The 23,791-nt window shown below is 35.4% G+C and overlaps 1 protein-coding gene across 7 annotated transcripts in view; it reads right to left on the reverse strand.

The window, feature by feature from the left end:
- The window catches only part of LOC125653814 (dynein axonemal heavy chain 3-like), an 86,071-nt gene that overhangs the window by 26,073 nt on the left and 36,207 nt on the right, over nt 1–23,791 (reverse strand). For 6 of the 7 annotated variants that reach the window (XM_056143553.1, XM_056143552.1, XM_056143551.1 and 3 more), the window contains exons 36-57: nt 22,503–22,523; nt 20,911–21,055; nt 18,163–18,186; nt 16,298–16,536; nt 15,545–15,911; nt 14,966–15,079; nt 11,116–11,268; nt 10,496–10,675; nt 9,650–9,788; nt 9,104–9,294; nt 8,837–8,932; nt 8,237–8,428; nt 7,762–7,895; nt 6,968–7,130; nt 3,756–3,938; nt 2,862–3,020; nt 2,644–2,715; nt 1,960–2,160; nt 1,564–1,719; nt 1,328–1,423; nt 802–1,040; nt 62–233 (exon numbers count right to left, since the gene is read on the reverse strand). In XM_056143553.1, the coding sequence (XP_055999528.1) occupies nt 62–233; nt 802–1,040; nt 1,328–1,423; nt 1,564–1,719; nt 1,960–2,160; nt 2,644–2,715; nt 2,862–3,020; nt 3,756–3,938; nt 6,968–7,130; nt 7,762–7,895; nt 8,237–8,428; nt 8,837–8,932; nt 9,104–9,294; nt 9,650–9,788; nt 10,496–10,675; nt 11,116–11,268; nt 14,966–15,079; nt 15,545–15,911; nt 16,298–16,536; nt 18,163–18,186; nt 20,911–21,055; nt 22,503–22,523 (3,436 nt within the window). The remainder of the gene's footprint in view (nt 1–61; nt 234–801; nt 1,041–1,327; nt 1,424–1,563; nt 1,720–1,959; nt 2,161–2,643; nt 2,716–2,861; nt 3,021–3,755; nt 3,939–6,967; nt 7,131–7,761; nt 7,896–8,236; nt 8,429–8,836; nt 8,933–9,103; nt 9,295–9,649; nt 9,789–10,495; nt 10,676–11,115; nt 11,269–14,965; nt 15,080–15,544; nt 15,912–16,297; nt 16,537–18,162; nt 18,187–20,910; nt 21,056–22,502; nt 22,524–23,791) is intronic. The other variant, XM_056143554.1, reaches the window with a different exon arrangement.

Raw genomic sequence — 23,791 nt, forward strand, 5'->3', positions numbered from 1 at the left:
CTTTCTTGCGAGGGGACAGACGTTCTCGCAATGAGATTTCCTAATTCCACAGTCACTATACCTGTATGCAGTTTTCCAGATTCCTGCTGAAGTTGACATCGGACATCTTAACCACTTCTAGTTTGTTCATTTTCTCCATGTTCTTGACCCATTTATTGGCCTGACCCTGCGGGTCGATCATCAGGGGCCAGCGATTAGCACTCATCACAATGATTGCGTTCTCTACAGAATAGCTGTAACAGAAAAAGTATTTAATTGGCACCATTTCTACCTTCTCCATTTTTTTAAGCTGGAAAATTAGGCAGAGTTTTACTTAAGTACATGGATATGAAATAAAACTCAGGGTTAAATATACCTGTCGATGACAGTGAAATTTGTTTGCACTGATGTCGTAGACAACCAATACTTTAATCAAAAATGATACTAAACTATAACTTCTGAGAGTGCTTTCAGATTACAAATGTGCGATGTATTAATGCAAAGAAGTATTCCTTGTGTATATTCAGGAAACTATAGTACTCATGTAAGTAGTTGAATTGACATGTCGAAGAGTTTCTGAAATCAACCAGGTATTAGCCACTTAAAATTAACTACTTTGGATGGTTTTAAATTGACAGTGCATTTCATTATTGGCACTGGTAATATCATAAGAATGGCTGGTAGCCTGCAAATTCTGTGAATTGTTTCAATGTTTGGACACAGCCTGTAAAACTTCCTGTTCTATGCATCTTATTCCTGTTCTATGCATCTTATCAATATTTTCTACCACCAAAAGACAAGAGACTGAAGTGTGACACTGACTTGTCGACAGGAAGGCCTGCTATCTGCCAGTCTCGGATTTTGACCGGGTCCCCGAGCGTCGTATACAGTGAGAAGTGTTCAGACAGCGGAATGTTGCGCTCCGCACACATGGCGTACCACTCCTTCAGACACTCCTGGCGGTAGTCCAGAATGAACGGCCCCAGGTAAGCTACCACGCTGGCAGACAAAAGGACGTCCCCCACGATGTTATCGTACGTCTCGCTCAGTTCCTGCACATTCTGAAATAAAATAAAAAGATGGTTAACATAATTACACAAAATGATACTGTATTAATCCATGCACCATTTAAATAACTTGACAATTAAGTTAAGAGACAATATACACTACCATGTCCTGAATAGTGATATAAAAATTAGAAATATTAATTTGCTGCATTTTTCATAAATGGCCTTATACTTCAACATATTTAGTGGACTACTACCTGTTTGAAAACTGACCAAGTTAGCTGCTTTAAAGACTGTAAATACCAAATTCTTCAACTAAGAATTGTTTTAAAACTACATACATTTGTCCATCTATCTTTCTCTCCTCCCAGTCCACTAATAAGCTTCTCTGCTCTTTCTATCTTAATCTTGGTCAGTTCAATGTTTTCCTCTAAATTCTACAAAAAGATTGAAATAAATAATCATCATCTTAAACAACATAAAAAAATTGAGGATAAGGAAATCGTACACAAACACCTCAGTAGAGATAAGAAGAGAAGGACTCCACACTGGAGATCAACTTGACATTGTATCTTACCACTTTCTCCTCCTCTTTGGTTTTGAGTTGATCTTTGAGGCCATTCAGTTTGTCGGTGATGGCCTGTAATTCTGCCTGCTTCTGGTGCAGCTTTGCCATCTGTGTGGCCAATACAGCTTCTGCCTCTTCTAAACTTCTACGCTTAGGTCCCACCACCTATAAAGCAGTCGGAAGTTGCATTCTATAACTCCAAACATTAACAAGCCACAGATGCTTTATCTCTGTTTAAGAATCATGATTTGGTATCAGCAAGGTTTGAAATTGGCAACTGTTACTATTATTCTCTCATTTTGAAACTTTCTACAAATTCAAACCCCAATGCCAACAATGTCATCATTTTTAATATCTGCCTAGATTGATCCAAAATGACCTTAAATTCAACTTTTGAAGACTCACCTTAATGACACTGTCGTACACATCCATGGCTCGGATCCATTTACAGAGACCCTCACATGCGGATGACACATTGCGGATGAGACTGGGTTCAAAATCCGGATTGCTCATGTATTTGTCCCGAATCTTTTTCATGACCGGCACCGGGATATTGTCTTTGTCGTATTCCTTCAGCGAATCCAGAAACTTGATATCTCCCAACATCTGGAAAATGTATCAGTTTTTGTCAGTCATATTCCCTATGACTCGATTAAAAAACATGCAACAGATACGTTAATGGGCCACAGATAATCGAGAATTCCAATATATCTGCAATCAATCAAAACAAGAAGTTCATTGTTCATGAAACACTATGCTCCTGAGCTTGACAGGGTTTTAAGGCAGCAAATTTGACCTCATCCTTGAAAAAATTACCTTGACCTTTGTCAGCAATGTATCTTTGACCTTGTTTTTCCTACCACAAAGTATGAAGCCTCTCTACCTTGTGCCAATCAAACAGTAAATCCATTTTTAAAATTGCAGACAGACAAGCAAAAAGATCCACCCCCCACCCCACCCCCAAAAAAATCCCCTAATCTTTGGGGCATAAATGTGCCTTTTAAATTTTCATTAAGCCTCTTTTGATTTGACAATTGATGCATTGGTACACACAATAAATTCCCACCACTTAATACAAGTAATACAGACCCTTTTCGCTGAGGGCCAATAATCCTCCATCTTCTTGCCATTAGCATCCACTTTGGTGTCCGGTTTGATGCTCTGAAATTTCACAATATCATATTTCACATGCAGATCTGTCATTATTATCAACCATCAACCTGCCCTGTATTCACATTTAGTTTTGTGAAACAATGACTCCTTCATTCGTTGGATTTGTCTCTTTGTGAATTTGAGTTAACACAAACCTTCATGATACAGACGGCTTCCATGACCAGCTTGACTCCATTGGGTGGGTTAGCCATAGCCTTGACTAGAGAGATGTCATTTTGCTTCAGTGTGTCTAAGGCAGAGATGGCAGCGTTTAAGGCTGGCATGGCGATTGCCAGTTTCGCCTCACACTCATCCTACAGAAAAGAAAAATTCATTTGAAAAGTTTTTAAGGCGCTTGTTTTCTGAGACATTGATAAGTAAACATGGCAAAAATGTCAAGAGTTGTAGAACTTTACTTTAAGGTAGAATCAGCCATCATCAAGCAATGATACATTTTCTTTTGCAACGTCTGAATAAAAAGTCTTAGAGTATAAATTGTGAGAGGAGGCAGACAGATAAACCAAGAGCTCTGTGTGTAAAATATCTTCAAAAAAATCTACTAAGTTCAACAATGTTTTCAAACATCAAAGAAAAACTCCTGTAAGAGAGACCAAAATGATTCAAAATTGTAAAATAATCTTGAGCGGCCCACAGAGAAGCTCCACAAGTTTCAGCTTGTTATATGACAGTGAAATAAAAATAGATACAGAAAACCTCATATGGATGGACACACAGACATGCTGTACCATAATAAATCCCGTCTAAAGATGGGCATTTAATAAAAATTGAACCTGCCTCCATTTATAGCCCTACAGTCAGGTCTTATTGTGTATAACCATGACCTATCTTAAACACTTGGTTTCCAAGCAGTAACTATGACACAAAAACTAAATCAACTAAGCTTCTACACCATACCTCCTTAAAAGATTTTTTTTCTTCAAGTTTTGAATTTTATTGCTTTCAAGTTTCACATAAACAAATAACAGAAAAAAGATTAAAAGATCTTAATCCTGGAACCGTTTCAAATTTTATCCATGACTTTGACTTACCTTGATGGCCTTGGCATCCATGGCTGCATTGTTGGCGACCACCTCGTCGGCCTCTACTACTTTCTTGACAGCCTCCACTTCCACGCTTTCTTTGCTGATGAATTCTATGAGCTCTGCTGTCTCCTTACTTGTCTGGATCAGTTTGGGCTGTAGATCGACCAGTTCCTGCTGCATGACGTTCACCTGCCACCAGATAAATTCACCGTACATATATCAATCACAAACAAGAGATGTTTGTAAAACACATATGCCCCCCATGGTGTAAAATTGAAAAGGGTTATACACACACACACACATCATTTAATTGAGAGTAGTATGATCAATTCAAAATATTGAGCACACAATATCTTCCTATGTCAAGAGTGGATTGACCATGTGACCTAAAAATCAATAGGGGTCATCAACTCCTGAAGATGTACCAGTGTACCAAGATTGATGTCTGTCAAGCAAAGGGTTCTCAAGATATTGAACGGACAGTATATTCCTATGTCCAATTTGACCCTTGACTTTTGACCATGTGACCTTAAAATAATTAGTAGTCATCTTCTCCTGAAGATGTACCAGTGTACCAAGTTTGATGTCTGTCAAGCAAGGGGTTTTCAAGATATTGAGCGGACAGTATATTCCTATGTACAGTTTAACCCTTGACCACGCAACCTCAAAATCAATAGGTGTCATCTTCTCCTGAAGATGTACCAGTGTACCAAGTTTAATGTCTGTCAAGCAAAGAGTTCTCAAGATATGGAGCAGACAGTATATTCCAATGTCCAGTTTGACCCTCGACCTTTGACCATGTGATCTGAAAATCAATAGGGGTCGTCTTCTCCTGAAGATGTACCAGTGTACCAAGTTTAATGTCTGTCAAGCAAAGGGTTCTCAAGATATGGAGCAGACAGTATATTCCAATGTCCAGTTTGACCCTTGACCTTTGACCATGTGATCTGAAAATCAATAGGGGTCGTCTTCTCCTGAAGACGTACCAGTGTACCACGTTTGATGTCTGTCAAGCAAAGGGTTCTCAAGATATGGAACGGATAGTATCTTCCAATGTCCAGTTTGACCCTTGACCTTTAAACATGTGACTTCAAAATAAATAGGGGTAATTTTCTCCTGAAGATGTACCAATGTACCAAGTTTGATGTCTGTCAAGTGAAGGGTTCTCAAAATATTGAACAGACAGTATATTCCTGTCTAGTGTGACCCTTGACCTTTGACCATGTGACCTCAAAATCAATAGTGGTCGTCTTCTCCTGAAGTCGTATCAGTGTACCAAGTTTGATGTCTGTCAAGGAAAGGGTTCTCAAGATACTGAGCAGACAGTATATTCCCATGTCAAGTTTGACCCTTGACCTTTGACCATGTGACCTCAAAATCATAAGGGGTCATCTTCTCTTGAAGATGTACCAGTGTATCAAGTTTGATGTCTGTCAAGCAAAGGGTTCTTGAGATATTTAACGGACAGTATATTCCTATGTCCAGTTTGACCCTTGACCTTTGACCATGTGACCTCAAAATCAATGGGGGTCATCTTCTTCTGAAGATGTACTGGCGTACCAAGTTTGATGTCTGTCCAGCAAAGGGTTCTCTAGACATTAAATGGTCAGTATATTCCTATGCCCAGTTTGATCCTTGACCTTTGACCATATGACCTCAAAATCAATAGGGGTCATCTACTCCTTAGGCTGTACCAGTGTGCCAAGTTTGATGTCTTTCAAGCAAAGGGTTCTCAAGATATTGAGCGGACATTATATTCCTATGTCCAGAGTAGATTAACCCTTGACCTTTGGACCTGAAAAACAATAGGGATCCTCTTCTACTCATAACTAACCCACATATGAAATATCATCATCAAGTGAATGGTTCTCAAGATATTGAGCGGACAACACATGGTCTACAGACCGACCGACCGACCGACAGGTGCAAAACAATATGCCCCCTCTTTTTCAAAGGGGGGCATAAAAATCCTGGAAATCAGAGCAAGTTCTAAAACAGTTAAATAAAATACACACAATTCAAAATAGATATAAATATGACCAAAATGATTAAGGGCTGTTCCAGAAATGATCAAATGGGGGGGTTGGGCGGCAAATGATATTTTTTTGTGTGGGTGGTCGTATTTTTTCAGATTTTAATTGGTCCGTGGTTGGACTGTTAAAAAAATATTTATTATGGGTAGTGGGTAGTTTCTATTGTTTTATTTTGTACCACGTGGGTGTTGAGTTTTCAGAATATTTTTATTGTCGCTCTTGTCGTGTTGGTTACAAAACGTCGGAGGGAAAATTGAAAACGTGCTTTCGAAATGCCGCTTTCGAAATCGGAAATCGGAAGTAACATAGAACTATTCGAGTTGTCGCTCTTTGCAGCGCATAACTTTCCATTACGACACTCTTCAAATTAGAGGCGCGTTTAGTAGGGTCCCTTTGGACGTGATGGCGGCGAACTCTGTTCTGTAGATTATTACAGTTTACAGTGCATCGATTTTGGGAATATTTTGAAACCAATAGGTATTCCGTTTTCTAATAAAAATAGGCAAACCTTAGTTGATTTATACGAGGGTACCGATGCGTTATATTTATCAGTCGGTGTGATGGTGATATAGAGGCCTCCGGGCGCGGGCTCCATTAGAAGACGAACGATTCGTGGAAAAACATATCCATACCCATTTCATGATAATAGCATCATTTGGACTCCCCATCTTTCCAACATTCCCGCCATAGATGCCTTTGATTGTTGATGTGACATCGTTTCTTCAGAACTACTGTGATACAATGTCGCACAGGCATTACTGCGTCATTGACTAGAATGTTTGTCCCGAAAACCTCGCGAGATTTGTACCGTTTTCATTTTTAAAAATATTTTTGTGGTGGGTCTGGTTATTTTTTTTTTTTTATTAGATGGGTCATTGTAAAATGAGTTTATTAATTTGATGGGTCATGGGGTAATTTTTTTTTTTTTTTTATGGGTGCTTGGTATATACAAAAGATGCCTCCCGACCCCCCCCATGTATTTATTTCTGGAATAGCCCTAATTAATTAAACAACAAATAATTAAACAACAAATAATTAACTAATTACATAACACTTTTAACAGTTATATGTATGTGATATGAAAATAAGTGATAAACTTTTCGAAGCCTAATATCAGCCTGCAGTCCCCATTTCATGCTTCCCTTGATAAGGCATTCTGATGTGAAATTTGTTGCTAAATGTCACCTGGCTCTCGGAGAACTCCAGCTTCTCCAGTCCTACGATGTAACGATTCTTCAATGTCAGGATCTCCATTCTCTTCTGATCTAGCAGGTTCTTGAAGGTTTTGATCAGCTCCAGGTAAGATGTGGGGGTGACATAGTTCCTCCGCCTCAGGGTATCAAAATATCTGAAATGTGGTCAGCAAAAACTTCCTGTCAGTATATCATATAAAAGGTATTCTAAACATTGTTTAGAATTTAGTTTAAAGCCTATGCTATAAAGAGAAAATTATGTAAAATGAACTTATATATCTACATATTTCTAGATCATGAATGTACTGTAGCAATTATGATTTAAAACAAATCAACTTTTTTTTGCTGCATCTAAAATCCAAACACTGCCATAAACCATATCATAAAATTTTAAACCATGAATTTTTTTAAACTGATGATAAATATTTTTGCACATAACTCACAATTTTATCTCCCTGTTACTGACCTGCAGTAGTTACCTCCCCTATCCTGTAACTTGTTACTGACCTGCAATAGTTACCTCCCCTATCCTGTAACTTGTTACTGTCCTGCAGTAGTTACCTCCCCTATCCTGTAACTTGTTACTGACCTGCAGTAGTTACCTCCCCTATCCTGTAATCAATACGCTCCTTGTTACTGACCTGCAGTAGTTACCTCCCCTATCCTGTAATCAATACGCTCCTTATTACTGACCTGCAGTAGTTACCTCCCCTATCCTGTAACTTGTTACTGACCTGCAGTAGTTACCTCCCCTATCCTGTAATCAATACGCTCCTTGTTACTGACCTCTCTGAGAGCATCCGCACACTCTGGTGGAAATGTTTACACATAAAGATTGTCTGCGTCCTCACTTCATCTGACATTTCTACATCCTCCAGGAATTTATTTGCCACTAGTTCCAGGGCATCCTCCGGCCAGGCCTACAATAAGTTACAGCTAGTTCATAACTCCTGTACTGGCAGACAAACCCAGTGTTTAGTTACAGTGAACAAACTTCCGAGTCTGAATTTGTTCTTTGATAAAAGATACTCAATTGTTGATTTTAATAATTAAAACATATGTCTTTGTATCCATGACAATGTCTGCAGAACACATGTGCCATTGGCATTAGAGTTATCATATGACAAAAGGACAACGTGATCCACAAGTGTTACTTTTTGTGATACTAAAGCTTTTCTTTATTGCGAGATCTTTCCCTCTGTATTTAATCTATACAGAGTTTACTACCACCGAGTATACATAATCTTATCAGATTGCTAACCTTGAACCAGTCAATGGTACAGCAGTTTATGAGGGAGGGGAACATTCTAATCCTATTGCGGAAGTTATCTCCGATGGGACTGAAGGCCAGCACCACGTGGAGGTTACGTCGGATTCTCTCGACGAACATGTTGTACATGTTTAGCGGGGTCATCTCCATCTGTAAGTTCTGCTGAATAGCTAACTGCTGCATCTACAATATCAACACGATAAATAGACAACACTATAAATAGACAACACGATAAATAGACACACCAAATAGGAGTGATGGGGAAAGCGTTTACACCAGAAGTTGGGCTCTATCGAAAGTTAGTCTAACAATTGTTTATCTTCACATCGTACTTAAAAATCTATGGGATTTTCAGGGATGTGACTGAATTCCTCAGAAATCAGAGGAAAACACCTCACCCTACCTGGAAAAATATAATTTTCTGTCACTTTAGATCAAACCCAGTGTTTTATTTTTTCAAAAATTGAGTCTACCTGAGGATTTCCTCTAAAAAGAGGAAAAATCACGCCCCTGGAATTTACAAAAAGACAACCTTAAAATACCGTCTTCTTAATGTAAAGTAGCTACCAGAATAGCGTATATATTGTGTACCTTTTCAATAATCTCAAGTCTCTCTTCATTATCGTAGAGATTAGGGATGTCTCCCGTGTTCAGAATCATATTGATGTCCTCCAGGAATGATTCATCCTACAACGTTATAAAACAAATCCACAAAACGTATAACTACTATCATCATCCATCATCACTTACCAGTCTTAACTACTATCATCATCCATCATCAATTACCAGTCTTACAAGATACACCATACTTATTTTGAAAAATAGCAAATAGAGGACATGTTAAAAGGTTTCCCCAACCTTTATTTGGTGGTCTCCGAATAAAAAGACCATGGAGGTTCCCTCATCGCCAGCTCTCCTCATGAGGCGCCGGAGGTCTTCTCTCCATTCCGAGGTGGTGTAGTTCTTTGTGATTTCAATTTGGAATAGTTCAAAGTCGGACATAAATGCAGCTAACCGCGACGCACTCTGCCTGCCACTGCCACCAATACCTAATAAGACATCAGATTTTTGGTGGAATTCTTTTGTATTTGGAGGTTAAAATTGTGCAGTGGTGTCTATATTCCCACCACCTTTAAGTATGAATCTTGTAGTAGAGTAAAGCAAATACAACACAAAATTTCCAAACTTAATAAAGGGCACCAGAAGCAAGTGTGGTATCCCCTCCCAACACAGCATCAAAAACATCAAAACATTGACTTTAGATCATTATGTCCTTGACCTAGATATCAAATTAAAGTTAGTTTCTCCCTTCAATATACACTGCACATATATGTAGAAAGAATAAGCCTGAAATTTGTCATTTTGAAGATTTCCAGTAGACAATAAATGAATATGAAATCTTACCAACAAGTAAGCAGTGCCCATTGGGTTGCTTCAACACACGACTGATTCTGGAAATGTGTTCAATGGCAAATCGAAACATGACTAGATTCATCGGAGCCTTAAACATCATGTTGTACTCCTCAAGATACATTTCAATGGCCTGTAGAATTATAAATGTCAGTTTCACAATTCATATTTAAAAGATATTCTATGTCTCTACTCTTTTGGGAGTTTTCTCTTCCAAATATCATACTTCTATCCAGAATTTTCTAAGCACTACTGTTATGTTGCTACCACTTATCAGGCCAAAATGAAATATATGTGTGTTTCCTATTTCACCCCCTCCCCAAAATTAGGTAGGGTAGATAGGTAAAACATTTTATTTTATTGAAACATTTTATTTGACATCTTAGTTTTTGATATACTTTGAATGCATTACATACATTAAAATTACTTTTCAAACATTTTGAAGATCAATAGTAGTCAAAATGAAAATAAGAGAAACTCGAGTGCAAAACGAAAAAAAAAAAAAAAATCAAGTTTGAAAATTGCAGATTTATATTTTATTTATCCATATTGTCAATAAAATCTTTGGGGTTGGCAGCAATAAAGTAGGTAAGTTCGGGAAACTGGAAACACATATATTTTATTTTAGCCTTAGAGTCATATTCCAAATATGCCAAAGTAGAAATTAAAGTCACATTTTACAAGTCCATTTCTTATTCAACTTCTAGATCCACTTGCAGGAAAGTCAAATTTGACTAAAATCTAACTTGCCATTACCTTTTAAATCTATATATAGCATCAACTGGAAACTAAAAACTGTCGATTTTGTTTTGCTATTTCACCTTGACCCCTTACTCTTACCTCTCTGAGGTCATCAAGGTTGAGTATTTCATCGTAAAACTTTTCCTCCTTGCCCTTGGACAGATAATCTCCAAACATCAAACTCCGGATGTCGTCGTCGGTGACACCCTTAGACGAGTCCGTCATGATGTGGGAAAACAGCGCATTCAATTTCTCCTTATATTGACTCTCCACACACGTCTGCGATCAAAACCAGATAAAGAAATACTGTGCATGCAATCATTTTCACCCACATCCAAAAGTTGCATTCAAAACTGGGTGAAATTAAATTTACAAATTAATCTACAGTAGCAGCATCAAAATGGTTTGGACAACTGTGAAACAGATCAAACTCGTTTTTCACAGCACATGAGTGAAAATAAATGGGGAAAAAATTCTTCGTTTACATACACAAGTTTCAATACTATATATGTGGTACACAACACATTTACCCCTCCAATAAGCAATGCTCTCCTACTGCTGTTTGTAGATTGTACAGCACATGAATGCAATGTTTCATTTTTTCTCCCCTGAAGTCTACACATTGAATTTCGTTTTCAACTTTGAATCCGAAATTTTGACAGGAAATAAGATTTTCTAGAAAGAACTCTATGGCATTTCAAGAAGACATAATGAAGCACCTTAACCATTTTGAAGAACATCTCCCTGTCCCCTTCATTAATTAGCCTGTCGTAGAAGACCCTGTAGACCTCGTGAACCCACAACCTCACGATCTTCTGACCATTCTCTGTGCTTCCCTCTGACACAACTCCCGGCTTCAGCAACAGGACACCCTGCAATACAGTCCATCATTACAGCACAGGTCATTTAAATTATTTATCTTCTGTAAACAAAACAGGGTAGACAGCCCGGGTCATTTAAATTATTATCTTCTGTAAATTCTTATCTTATGAATTCTCAAGAAGATTACTGCACATTGTACTTATTTTAGTAAAATTCAAATTTTAGTGGCTTTGGTGGTGAAGCGAGAGTCTAATTCATAGTTGTGCTAAACTATGAAAATCTCTATCATCACAAATAGAATACGCTCTAAATCAAGATTACGCCAAACTGAAATAGCTAGTGCATCAGCTCCTACTGTGTCGAATTTTATATACGTTAAAAAAGACAAAATATCTTCATCCCTTTAAGCAAAATTGTCAGCAAATGATTTTTGTATCAATTGTTGCAAAAATTAAATAAAAATATAATTTGCATGTAAAGTTTTTTCTCTCTCCAATTACCGCAAATATGGTTATTTACGTGTGGGGGAAATTTACATTAAATACACGGTCACGTAATAAGCGCGTAAATTTTCCCCATGTGTATAGTTATGAATATTGGATATCATACATTTCATATTCAGTTACCGTGCAATTTTTTCCCCAGCGAAATATTGGACGTAGAAAAAGGCGTGCTTACCCCCCCGTGTAAATAACCTTGTTTACAGTACATGTTCCTGAAGTGCAACTAAAGAGAGAAACTACACAGTACTAGTTAGGGCTATTCCAGAAATAAATACATGGGGGGGGGGGGGGGTCGGGAGGCACCTTTTTTATATACCAAGCACCCATAAAAAAAAAAAAAAAATTACCCCATGACCCATCAAATTAATAAACTCATTTTACAATGACCCATCTAATAAAAAAAAAAACTTACCAGACCCACCACAAAAATATTTTTAAAAATGAAAACGGTACAAATCTCGCGATGTTTTCGGGACAAACATTCTAGTCAATGACGCGGTAATGCCTGTGCGACATTGTATCACAGTAGTTCTGAAGAAACAATGTCACATCAACAATCAAAGGCATCTATGGCAGGAATGTTGGAAAAACGATGCTATTATAATGAAATGGGTATGGATATGTTTTTCCACGAATTGTTCGTCTTCTAATGGAGCCCGCGCCCGGAGGCCTCTATATCACCATCACACCGACTGATAAATATAACGCATCGGTACCCTCGTATAAATCAACTAAGGTTTGCCTATTTTTATTAGAAAACGGAATACCTATTGGTTTCAAAATATTCCCAAAATCGATGCACTGTAAACTGTAATAATCTACAGAACAGAGTTCGCCGCCATCACGTCCAAAGGGACCCTACTAAACGCGCCTCTAATTTGAAGAGTGCCGTAATGGAAAGTTATGTGGATAGTTGGTAAAATGGGTAGTAAAAGCCTGGCCGGGCCGGGTCAGATCACCTTCGTAATCCGAATTTTTTAGTTTTCTTCGTTGATTTGTCATTGTTTCTTTTGAAACTTACGGAATATATTCTCAATGATATATTTAGTCTTCGCCACAAATTTTAGCACATAATATTACCTATAGGTAAGGAATTCAATGATTTTATGAAATCTGGTTGGTAAAATGGGTAGCGAGATCAAAACACACATTATTGTATATTTTCTGTATAATATGCATCTGCTGCTGAAAACCTAGCATTTTTTCAATTCACATAGAGTTGAATTTGATACTTAATGCATTATTTGACCATTTAAATGCCTTTTATCTTAATTAACGGCGATTTTTCCAAACCCGGGCCAAAAGGAAACCGGATGCGGTCGACCTGGGCCGGCGTTATTTATTCTGATTTTTAAAATTGCTAATGCTTTCATTAATTAACCAATAATAATGGTCCTAAAAAAATATCACCGACTGACAAATTATGTCTACTTTATGAATATTTAAACTGAAGATAGGGTTTAAAGAGGATTATATGGAGAGCAATTAATTACTATGTATATCCTGCCTGATTAAAATTTAAAAAAAATGGTAATTTATTAAAAATTAAACACATTTTAACCATACTAATTATGATCTGTATAATAATGACTTAAAATATTGTATTTATAGTGCTAGTATTCATTTCTTTATTAATAAAAGATATATAATTTAAAAACATCTTAAAACGTCAAGATATGAAGAATGCATATTTATAATATAAAATGATGGTATTATATATCTAATTTTTAAATGAAATAATTAACAACACAGCATATGTACATCAATTTTATTTTCAAAATGGCACTCAAGTAAGTCTGGATATGCTTGTTAAATTTAAGGATCATGAAAATTGCAATTTTGGTAGGCCTTCAATTTTGTGGCAGTTTTTGTCCTGCCTTTAAGGCTCAAGGGATGTAGGAGTCCTGAAATTTATGTTCCCTTTGTCCCAAAGATGCTTCATACCAAATTTGAAAGGAATTGGAATGATCATACTTATCAAGAAGTTAAAAATGTTCAATTGTTAATGCACGATGACAGACGACAAGCAATTGTAATGTCATCCGAGACTTAAAAATCGTAGAAACGACTTTTTAAATCATTTCTATGATTTCCTAAATCGTAGAAACGACTTTCTAAATCGTATATATGACTTTTTAAATCGTAGAAACGACTTTTTACATCGTTTCTACCATTTAATAAATTGTAGAAACGATTATTTTTATTTTTTCTGCTAGGTTAAATTGGCACGAATACGCCGTCGTAAGTAACTTAATGATAGTTAGGTTAAAATTTATATTAAAAAGATGGTTCTTATGAGGATACCTCCAAGTGGTAAGAACCGTGCAATGTCACGTTTCATGAGATCGTGCACGTGATAGCTAACATCCTCATTTTATTCGGAATTTTAATATCTGGCCCGGGTTACCGTATCCGGTTTCCTTTTGGCCCGGGTTTTAATAAATCGTGAATATTAAATATATATGACTCGCATAACAATTGCTACAGCATTTTGGTGATAAATTATCATAATATTTATCTAAATCATGTGTAGTTTCATTGTTGTTTCACATAGTTTAATCGTAATCGCAGAAAAATGTGTATTTTTCCTCGATACCCACTTTACCAACCTGAAATAAACAAACGTTGATATTTTCACAGTGAAGCAAAATTATGCCGTAATTTTTGTAGTGAAGATCCAATGTATCATCCACATTGTGATTAAGAAGTTTCACACCAAACGAAAATAAAATAACGAAGAAAACTAAAAAATTCGGATTACGAAGGTGTTCTGACCCGGCCCGGTTTTTACTACCCATTTTACCAACTATCAGTTATGTGCTGCAAAGAGCGACAACTCGAATAGTTCTATGTTACTTCCGATTTCGAAAGAGCATTTCGAAAGCACATTTTCAATTTTCCCTCCGACGTTTTGTAACCAACACGACAAGAGCGACAATAAAAATATTCTGAAAACTCAACACCCACGTGGTACAAAATAAAACAATAGAAACTACCCACTACCCATAATAAATATTTTTTTAACAGTCCAACCACGGACCAATTAAAATATGAAAAAATACGACCACCCACACAAAAAAATATCATTTGCCGCCCGACCCCCCCATTTGATCATTTCTGGAACAGCCCTTACTTATGAACAAACTTTCAGAATATTTTTTTTTTTGAAAAACCTGTCTGTAGGAAATGGACTAATATCTGCCAAATGAAAGGACTTACATTTTTTAGAATTTTGTATACGCACCTGAACGACACGAGAAAAATCTCGGAGGTTGAAAACATAATGTGACCTGGAGGGTGTGGGCAGGAAGTTAGCAATAGCATTGTTGTAAATCTCCAACGTGCTGGTCAGAATTATCTACAATAAAAAGAAACATTTCTTCCACTTCTGAAAATGTTTTTAGCCTTAGTTCGCTCCAGCTTTAGTGATAGACAGGTTTACTTTCAGTAGGCAGGTCGGTGAGTGTAAATTAAGGCTGTATATGATATGATATATATCTATATATATATATATATTCGTGACCATCATTCTTGCAAAGAAATCATGAAGATTTGGACAAATAACACATTGAAATACACTGTCTCAACTATTTATACAGATTACAGTTCTAAATTCACTCTTGGCTATTTTCATGGTTTCTTTTCTAATTCTGTTTTTAAAGTTTTAAATTCCCTGATTTTATGTCCATTCTAAATAAATGACATGCCTAGTTTATACTTACTGCTGTTCTAGATTACAGTGAAAAAAAAAAAAAAATTAAACTGCAATGAAATTAAAATTGTATACAGATAATCTTCACCAAATCTAGGGGAATATGCTCACCCTTGAAAACTTTCTCAGAGAATTCTCAAAAGTCTTAAAATGCCACTCGATTATAGGTGAGAAGATATTCTTCATCGTGTCCTCGTCGAACGACTCGATGCCGATTATGTTAAAATGTCTCAAAAACCGTGGTGTCACATTGTTCCTCCCACCACCTGGTGGCCCCATGGCAGACACCATCACAATGTCCACTAGTTCTAATATACTAGTGTCCTTCCTGTCAAACCAATAGCCCTGGTCGATCCATTGTCGGAGGATTTCTATGGGGGGTTGGGCCCCGTATTTCTCTTTGGCAGGCATGTTTAGATCGTCCACGAAGACCATGAGCTTCTTTCCTAGGGTGGGCCCATACACACCCTTTTTCCTTCTGTAATACACAAATAATTATTTTTATCAGTCAGGAATTCTTAATGAAAATTATCTCCATTAGTTTAAAACTTTAAACATTTTTATGTCCTTTTTAACATGAAATCATAATCTTGCACATATATCTTTCTGAAATCAATTCCATGTTGTGGGTATAGGAAATCATATGGATTTGTGTACGATTCTAATATAAATTGATTACGATTTTTCCTATTATAATATTACTCTTGTAAGACAAGGTTCAGATTTGTAAATTCTGATATATGTAATTATCATGGTTTCATATCAATAAATGATAATAAACGGAGCAATATTTATGTGGTACAAACTGAGCTATAAAAAATTCAATTTCAGCCTAATTTCTTGCCAAACAAAATAACCTCTAACCTATCAAGCTTGGAGAAGATGATATCCTGTGTTTGATTGGCCGACGTCTGGGCTGAGAAATTAATATTGCTGATGATGTATTTGTCCTTAGGAAGCTGAAGGAGGTAGCTATTGGTGATGGCAGATTTTCCTGTTCCTGTCGGTCCGACAAAAAGCAATGGTTTACCCCGAATCAGGAAGCGTTCCAGAAAATAGCTCTGCCTCTCCGTCTCCACCGTGTTAATGATTAACTCGTTAATCTGCAATACGATCAACGGGAAAAATTCATCTTAATGAATACATGCAGCATAGTTTTACCATAACCAGAAAACCCATATATCATAGAATATAAACTGTGAGTGTTACATTGAAATATTAACCAAAACATTCCATTCTATTTGGGAAAGCGATTAACTGGGTAATTTTTTTAAAAAACATTTTCCCCCTCAAACGTCAACAATTTTAAACACATTGAGTGACCCACACTGACTACATGTATATCGGTCTTTATACGAATCATCTTAAGGGAAATCAGACTCACTCTCTATAAACAGCCTGCTTCATAAAGATTGCAACTAGGCTAAAGTCACATGCATTTGCCTAACAATTGTTAATTAAAACATTATAACTACAAGTACAGCTATACCTAATTGCTGTTTTGACCTTTGAGCTCAGTTTGAAAAATACGCACTGCAATCAAAAGGTAAAAATTATAACCAACACAAAAAAGTTGAATTCTTTCCCCATATGACATCTCATTCTCGCATTCATAAAATTGCTTAGGTCTTAGATCTGAGGAAATTTCATTGGCGATTCTACTTCATAGCAGTCATGAAAACCATAACACAAAATTTATAAATTCTTAACGAGGTCGGATACACTGCAAACATTCATTATTGTAATTAAGAGTGATTTGCCTCTGATTTAAGCTTGTGCTAGCTTTTATTGAAATGCCTAACACTTGCATGCAGTGCTGGTGACTTAGAGAAATAACTGTCTTTTGAACATCTTGTCAGTGTTTTTGAATCCCGCGTTTTTTTTTTAAAAACACGACTCCCATGTTCTATTTTGAGAACTTAATTTAATTTGAAGAAAAATATTCTCAAAAACAAGCATAATATCCCAGCCTCTGTATTTTGGTTGCATGCATCATGTTTCTTCATGATATATGTCATTGTCAGTCTGACGGGTTTTCTGTCAAAAATCTATATTCAGTTCATGTATCAGACGACCACCTTAAAAATTCATTGTAAAAAATCAATTGAAAAAAATTCTTAAAAACATTTGAACCATACCAGAAATTTCCCAATTAGATGTCAAATTAAATTTTAGATTTTTGTTGACGAGATCTACACTCAATGTATTAATTAAGGCACTACTTTTGTTAGTGATAATCATAGGCATCCTCTGTAATTTCTAATTGAAAAATTACCCATTTTCTATCTTGAGATGTGGGACAATATTGAATGTTCTGTTGGTGACATGTACATTTGAGACCAGTAAAACAGATAATTAAACCAGTACCAATCACTCCATATCTTTTTTGGAAAATCAAATCAGAAGTCACCATTATGCTCATAATGATCCAGTTTTCAGAATTGAGCTTGACATTTACCTTTCATAATTTATTTTTCTCTCTCTGCATGATATACATCGTTAAATGTGAAATAAACGAGGATATAGTGGTTCCGTGTTATTCCTTTATGACACCACAATAAAATCTCTCAGTCTCGGTATTCCACATCTAGTCGCCTACTCTTGTTGCATTGTGCAATCAAAACTCATTAATACAAATTAAAAATCTATTTCACAACATTTTAATAAATTACTAGGTACACTGTTAAAAGAGAAAGAGAGAAAAAAACAGGATTCCCTCCTGTGCTTACCATGATGCGAAGATCTCGGTCTCTCTGCCATCACCATAAATTAATCAGTGAATGAATGAAAGAGAATATTAGTCCCGGGTTAAAACACACACATAATTATTAAAACGTGAACGTAATTATTAAAACGTGAACAGGGAAAAACGTGATCACAAAATTCAAATCTTTAGCAACTTGTGAAGTAAAAAAAAAATCTCTTTGTAAGCACACATCTATAAACTTTGTGGACAAAAAAAATATCTTTAAAAATATTACAAAGTTTAGAATAACATTGATAAAATTTACAAACATCATTGCAGAATGCAATTCTAAATATCTAGTTCTAATTTTTTATACATACATGTACATTGTTCTCTACTTATATGAAATTCACTCTACGCTACTGATTGAGATATGAAAATTTGCAGGGGATTTCTAATGGGCAATGTGCTCTACCAGCAGAAAACAAGAAATGTGGTGATGAGAATTTACATCAAAGTCAATAAAATGTTTGTAATGAATAATATTTGAATTGCCGTCTTTCAGTCAAGATTCGCTGCAGTTATCATGCATATACTGAAGAGAAGAGCATGCAAACTATTATATCCCCTCGCTGTAACTGATGATAATAAATAGATCAGTCATGCAATAATAATGGCATGCATGTAATAAGACTATATACACTAGGATTATTAGAGAACAGAAGAAAGTCTACAAAGGGACATGTTCATGGGAGTTCCGTAAAATGCATCATATGTAAGGAGCATTTCTGAAAAGGTGAGAACAGCAAAATCCTCAGTCCTCACCTAGTGGGCTAATCCCCAGTCCTCACCTAGTGGGCTAATCCCCAGTCCTCACCTAGTGGGCTAATCCAAATGGGTTCAGATTTGAAATGCATGCCATAGAGACGTTGAAGGTTATCTTTTAATAAGCTTCAACAATCCATGTTTCAGGTCAGAATACAACTGTAAAAATGACCTTGATGGAGAGTCAATGCACAAAAAAGCAACCTTTGGGTCAAGTTGAAGTATGAGTGTGAAATGTCCGTGTGAAACTGATTCAGATTCAAAGATATGGCCTGGACAATTTTTTTTTACTTCCACATCTTTCTCTCTATGACCTTGCTGAAATTATCTTGGATGGCCACCAGCAACAATTGTTTTCTGCTTTTCTGTTCTCAAAGATTACACGAGCTTAAACAAGAACTTTATATATATATAATTTTATCCATGTAACATTGATTCTTCATAAGATCATAGTCCTGAATCATGACATATTCTTCAATCATACATAACCTTTGTCACATGTATAAACAATCATCTTTCCTGCTAAGATATGGTCTATACATGAATTTTCTCCCAGTGACCTTGACCTCAATAAAATAACCCTGAATCGGGTAATGACACACCCTTCGCTCCGTAAGCAACCTTTAATGCATGTTGTAGGTAAAACCATTTTTCTTTGTTATAAAGATAGGACTAGACAACAAATTAAAATTTTTTTTATCCCTGTGACCTATTCCCACTGTGTTTTTTACTTTTCCCTAATCGCATGACATTGGGCAAAAGTTGTGTTACCAATGTGTCAGAAGCAACTGTTACAATAATATTACATGGATCAGATATGATTTGTACATATACACAGACAGATGAACAGACATGGTGATTCATGATTTGTACATATACATTCTACCTTCCTCGTGACAATGTGATTACAATTGACCTAGGTGTAATTTTTGTAAATGTTTTCTCCGGTGAAGCTAACAGTAACATTTTGTGAAGTATCTGACACATTCCTGTGTTTTGTGTCGTAGATTTAACATGGTTCTTACCAAGTCCTGAGTGGTTGATGACATGGGCCTTTGCTTTATTCAAAATCAAAAATTCCAAAATGTAAAAGTTTCCAAGGCAATATCATAGCCATTTTCTCCCCTTTACTTTTCACAAAAAAATTGTTTCTAAAACTTGGTTGTTCAATTACAAATAAAATGATGAAAAGGAAGTGACTGGATCTCGAATGATTTGTGTGGGTGTTTTTAATCATAACACTATATAACTTGCACTTAATTAATTAACTCTACAACTTGCACTTAATAACGAGTTTGTGAAAGATTTCAATCATTAGCAGGACCATAGGAAAAATGGGGCAAGTGTAAAATGATCATGTTTTGTAGAAGAATTAGGCTATAGGTAATCATATATGCTGTAAAATATTCAAATATCAAAAGGTAAAATTCTTCAAAAGAAGATAGATAGAGCTACAAAAATCTACAGTAATTAGATTGTTTGCATGCATTGTTCATAAATTACCTTGACATCCTGTTAAATGAAACACAGTCTATTATTTCCTAAGCAAAGGATTGATCAATATTGAACTTGGTTCATTTCAAGTCTTTTTATTGTTTGTTAATGATGAGGCAAATTTAAGACTCTACAGCAAAACTAAAAAGCCGGTGATTTAGAAAATAATGCTTGTATCCAAAAACCAAAGCAATTCACAGAGAAAATTAAACTAACTTTTCAATATTATATTACTCAGTACACACTGTGCCTGCTGTTTAAAAACAACTAATACTGTCTTCTTTAACCAGCTTTTAAGACTGCAATTAATCCTCTCATAATTGTTTGAAATTCATTTATTTAATTTGTAACATTTTGTTATCTTACATTCTAAATGTATTAGACATTAGTTCAACAAACAGTGAAAAGGCTCAAGTGAGAATGAACATGAAGAGTTACCACCCTTGGAGACGTCAACCTAGTCTATAGTTACCTTAGCCTTCTCATCGATGTTGAGTGGGTTTATCAAACTGGTCCACTTGTACCAGGAGCCATATTGTTTCCTCAAGTAGACAAATTCATAAACAGAGCCATTTTTGGGAATTTTCAAGTTGTTGGCAAATTTCAAATCTTTGGGTCTGCAAAATAAAAATAGATCTGATAGTTGCACTCAAACACCATAGAGAAATAGATAAAATCTGAAAATATTTTTTTTTCTCCCTCTCTCTGATATGTTCATATTAATTTCAAACTGTAGCTATCACAGCCTTGATAAACATTGATCTGAATGAAAGAATATATCACAATTTACAGCTGAGAATCTTTGGTGAAATTATGCAAGAAACAAGAGGCAAAACATACAAAAGTGACTCCTTTAAAACAAACAATGATTTTCAGTGGTAGTGAAATTCATTCTTCACTCCTTTGGCATCTGCTGCTACATAAATTCCTAATGTGAATCTTTTATATTGAGAATTGAATGGAGTTTATGTTAATTTAACAAAATCAATAGATTGTCATGGTAATTAAACCATGCAATTTACTTTTTCCATCTTTCAAATTGGTAAACTAAAACAAATCTTTAAAATTCAACTAGGTGGTAAGTGCATACACAAAACACATTTAGTTAAAATGAAATGAATATCTAGCCACACAACAACTTCTACTGAGCCTAATTCCCTCAAAAAATCTAACCATGATCATGATTAAACACATCAAACCATGATTAAACATAATCATGCTCACTATTAAACACTCCAACCATGATTAAACATAACCATGATCATACAAATCAAACCATGATTAAACATAATCATGATCATTATTGAACACTCCAACCATGATTAGATATAACCATGATCAAACATAATCATGTTCATTATTAAACACTCCAACCATGATTAAACATAACCATGATCATGATTAAAAAATCCAACCATGATTAAACATAATCATGATTGTGACTTAACTAACAGTCATGATCATCCTTTAGCATACAAACAACAAAGAATGTAGCATGCTTTAAACACAAACCAACACCTTATGTAAAGAAATTGTGTTTTTAATTAATCATTAATACCAGATACCACTGAAAAAATAATTATATATTATGAACACCCATAAAACTAGTTTTAACCATTGATCACAGATAATATTGAGAGTTTGTTAGGATAAAGTAATTAACAGGAAAAACAATGGAATCCAGGACTGTTTTATTTCAACATGCTGTTACACGGGGGTGTAAATACAGGGATCAAATGGAGGGGGAATGCATGCTGGGAAATAATACTTAACTTTCAAATCAGTTCAGGTGAAAACTTGGTATTTTAATCAAGTAAAAAAAAGATATTTTAATCAAGTAAAAAAAGTCGTATTTTACAGTTGGTTCATATGAAGTTATATATTGGATTATTATAGATTCATGAGATTCATTAAAATGAATTCCAATTGGTACCCTTTTTCATGGGTTCATGTTAGTATGGTGCAAATCCTATCCTAATTTGGTCACAATCTCTAGTCACATGACCAGAAAACCACTCCCACCAGACCTGGAAGGACCAATCAACGTCATGCTCTCATACTCACCTGTTTATTCTATTTCCAGCCCTATTGAAATAGTGAGTTAGGATGAAGTTATGTTAATTAAATTCCAGCTTTGCACTCTGGGAAATTATTGAACATGACTTTGGAAGATTTACAATGGATCTTAATTTCTTTGAAATTAAAGAAGACAAAAAATTTCCCAGAGTTTACATGTTGCAAGTGACTCGTGACAGTTCATCAAAAAACAGGCGAAAAAACGCATGTAAAACGTGAATAAAGTATGATTATAAAAAAAGTGCCACACTAAATTAAAATAAAATCAAGTAAAATGCACGAAACAAAAATGATGGTGCGTGCATGATGAGCGAATTCATATATCATTCTGACTGTAAGAAAAGAAAGATAACAAATCGTAAGACACATTAAAGGGGCATGAACACGATTTGAGTTGAAAATTTTCAATTTTTTTTTCCTTTTCCCTTTTATTGTTTACAATGCTTAAATAAAGTATTTCTAATGGTCAACCAAAATCTGAATGTCAGTTGTTGAGTTACAAGTAAGATACAGCACTCACAATTCTTTGGTATGTAAACATCAGGTTTGTGCCATGTTTTTGTTTACATATAGACTACTTAATAGAAAATAGTATTTTTTTAAAAAGCAAAATGAGATGTGCTAAACACTAGAAACTATTTAATTGTGTTCAGAATGAACTTGTAAATTTTAAAAAATCTGCTTTAAACAAAACTTTTACTCGTATATTATAGGATTAAACATTATTTTTGAAGAATTTATCGATGTGTAAACTCCAGACATTTTACTCACAAACTGAACAAAAGTGCGAAGCACTTTTATGTTAAGTTTGTGAGTAAAATGTCCTGAGTTTACACATCGATAAATTCTTCAAAAAGAATGTTTGATTCTTATAATTCCAATTCATTCACTTTATTGACAATTGCAAAAATTTGAATAGTTTCTCCGCACTATGTTATTCGTTTTCAGGCGTGTATGAATACATCGCGTTTTCGGATTTATTGATGTGTAAACTCTTGTTCAGCTTTATTTTTGTCCAATCAAAACAATTGTAATAAATAACATTGGAATTATTTAACTCATGAAAACAAAAACATGGCACGATCCTTGTTTATGTAACAAAGAATTGTGAGCTCTGTATCTCCCATGCACCTTGGCAACTGACATTCAAATTTTTGCTTACCATTAGAAATACTTTAGTTAAGCGTTCTAAACATTAAATGTGGAAAAATAAAATTTGAAAAATTTCCACTCAAAGCGTGTCCATGTCCTTATGATACATTTCATCTACAAATGAA

This window comes from Ostrea edulis, chromosome 7, assembly GCF_947568905.1.
Source record: "Ostrea edulis chromosome 7, xbOstEdul1.1, whole genome shotgun sequence".
Classification (NCBI taxonomy): domain Eukaryota; kingdom Metazoa; phylum Mollusca; class Bivalvia; order Ostreida; family Ostreidae; genus Ostrea; species Ostrea edulis.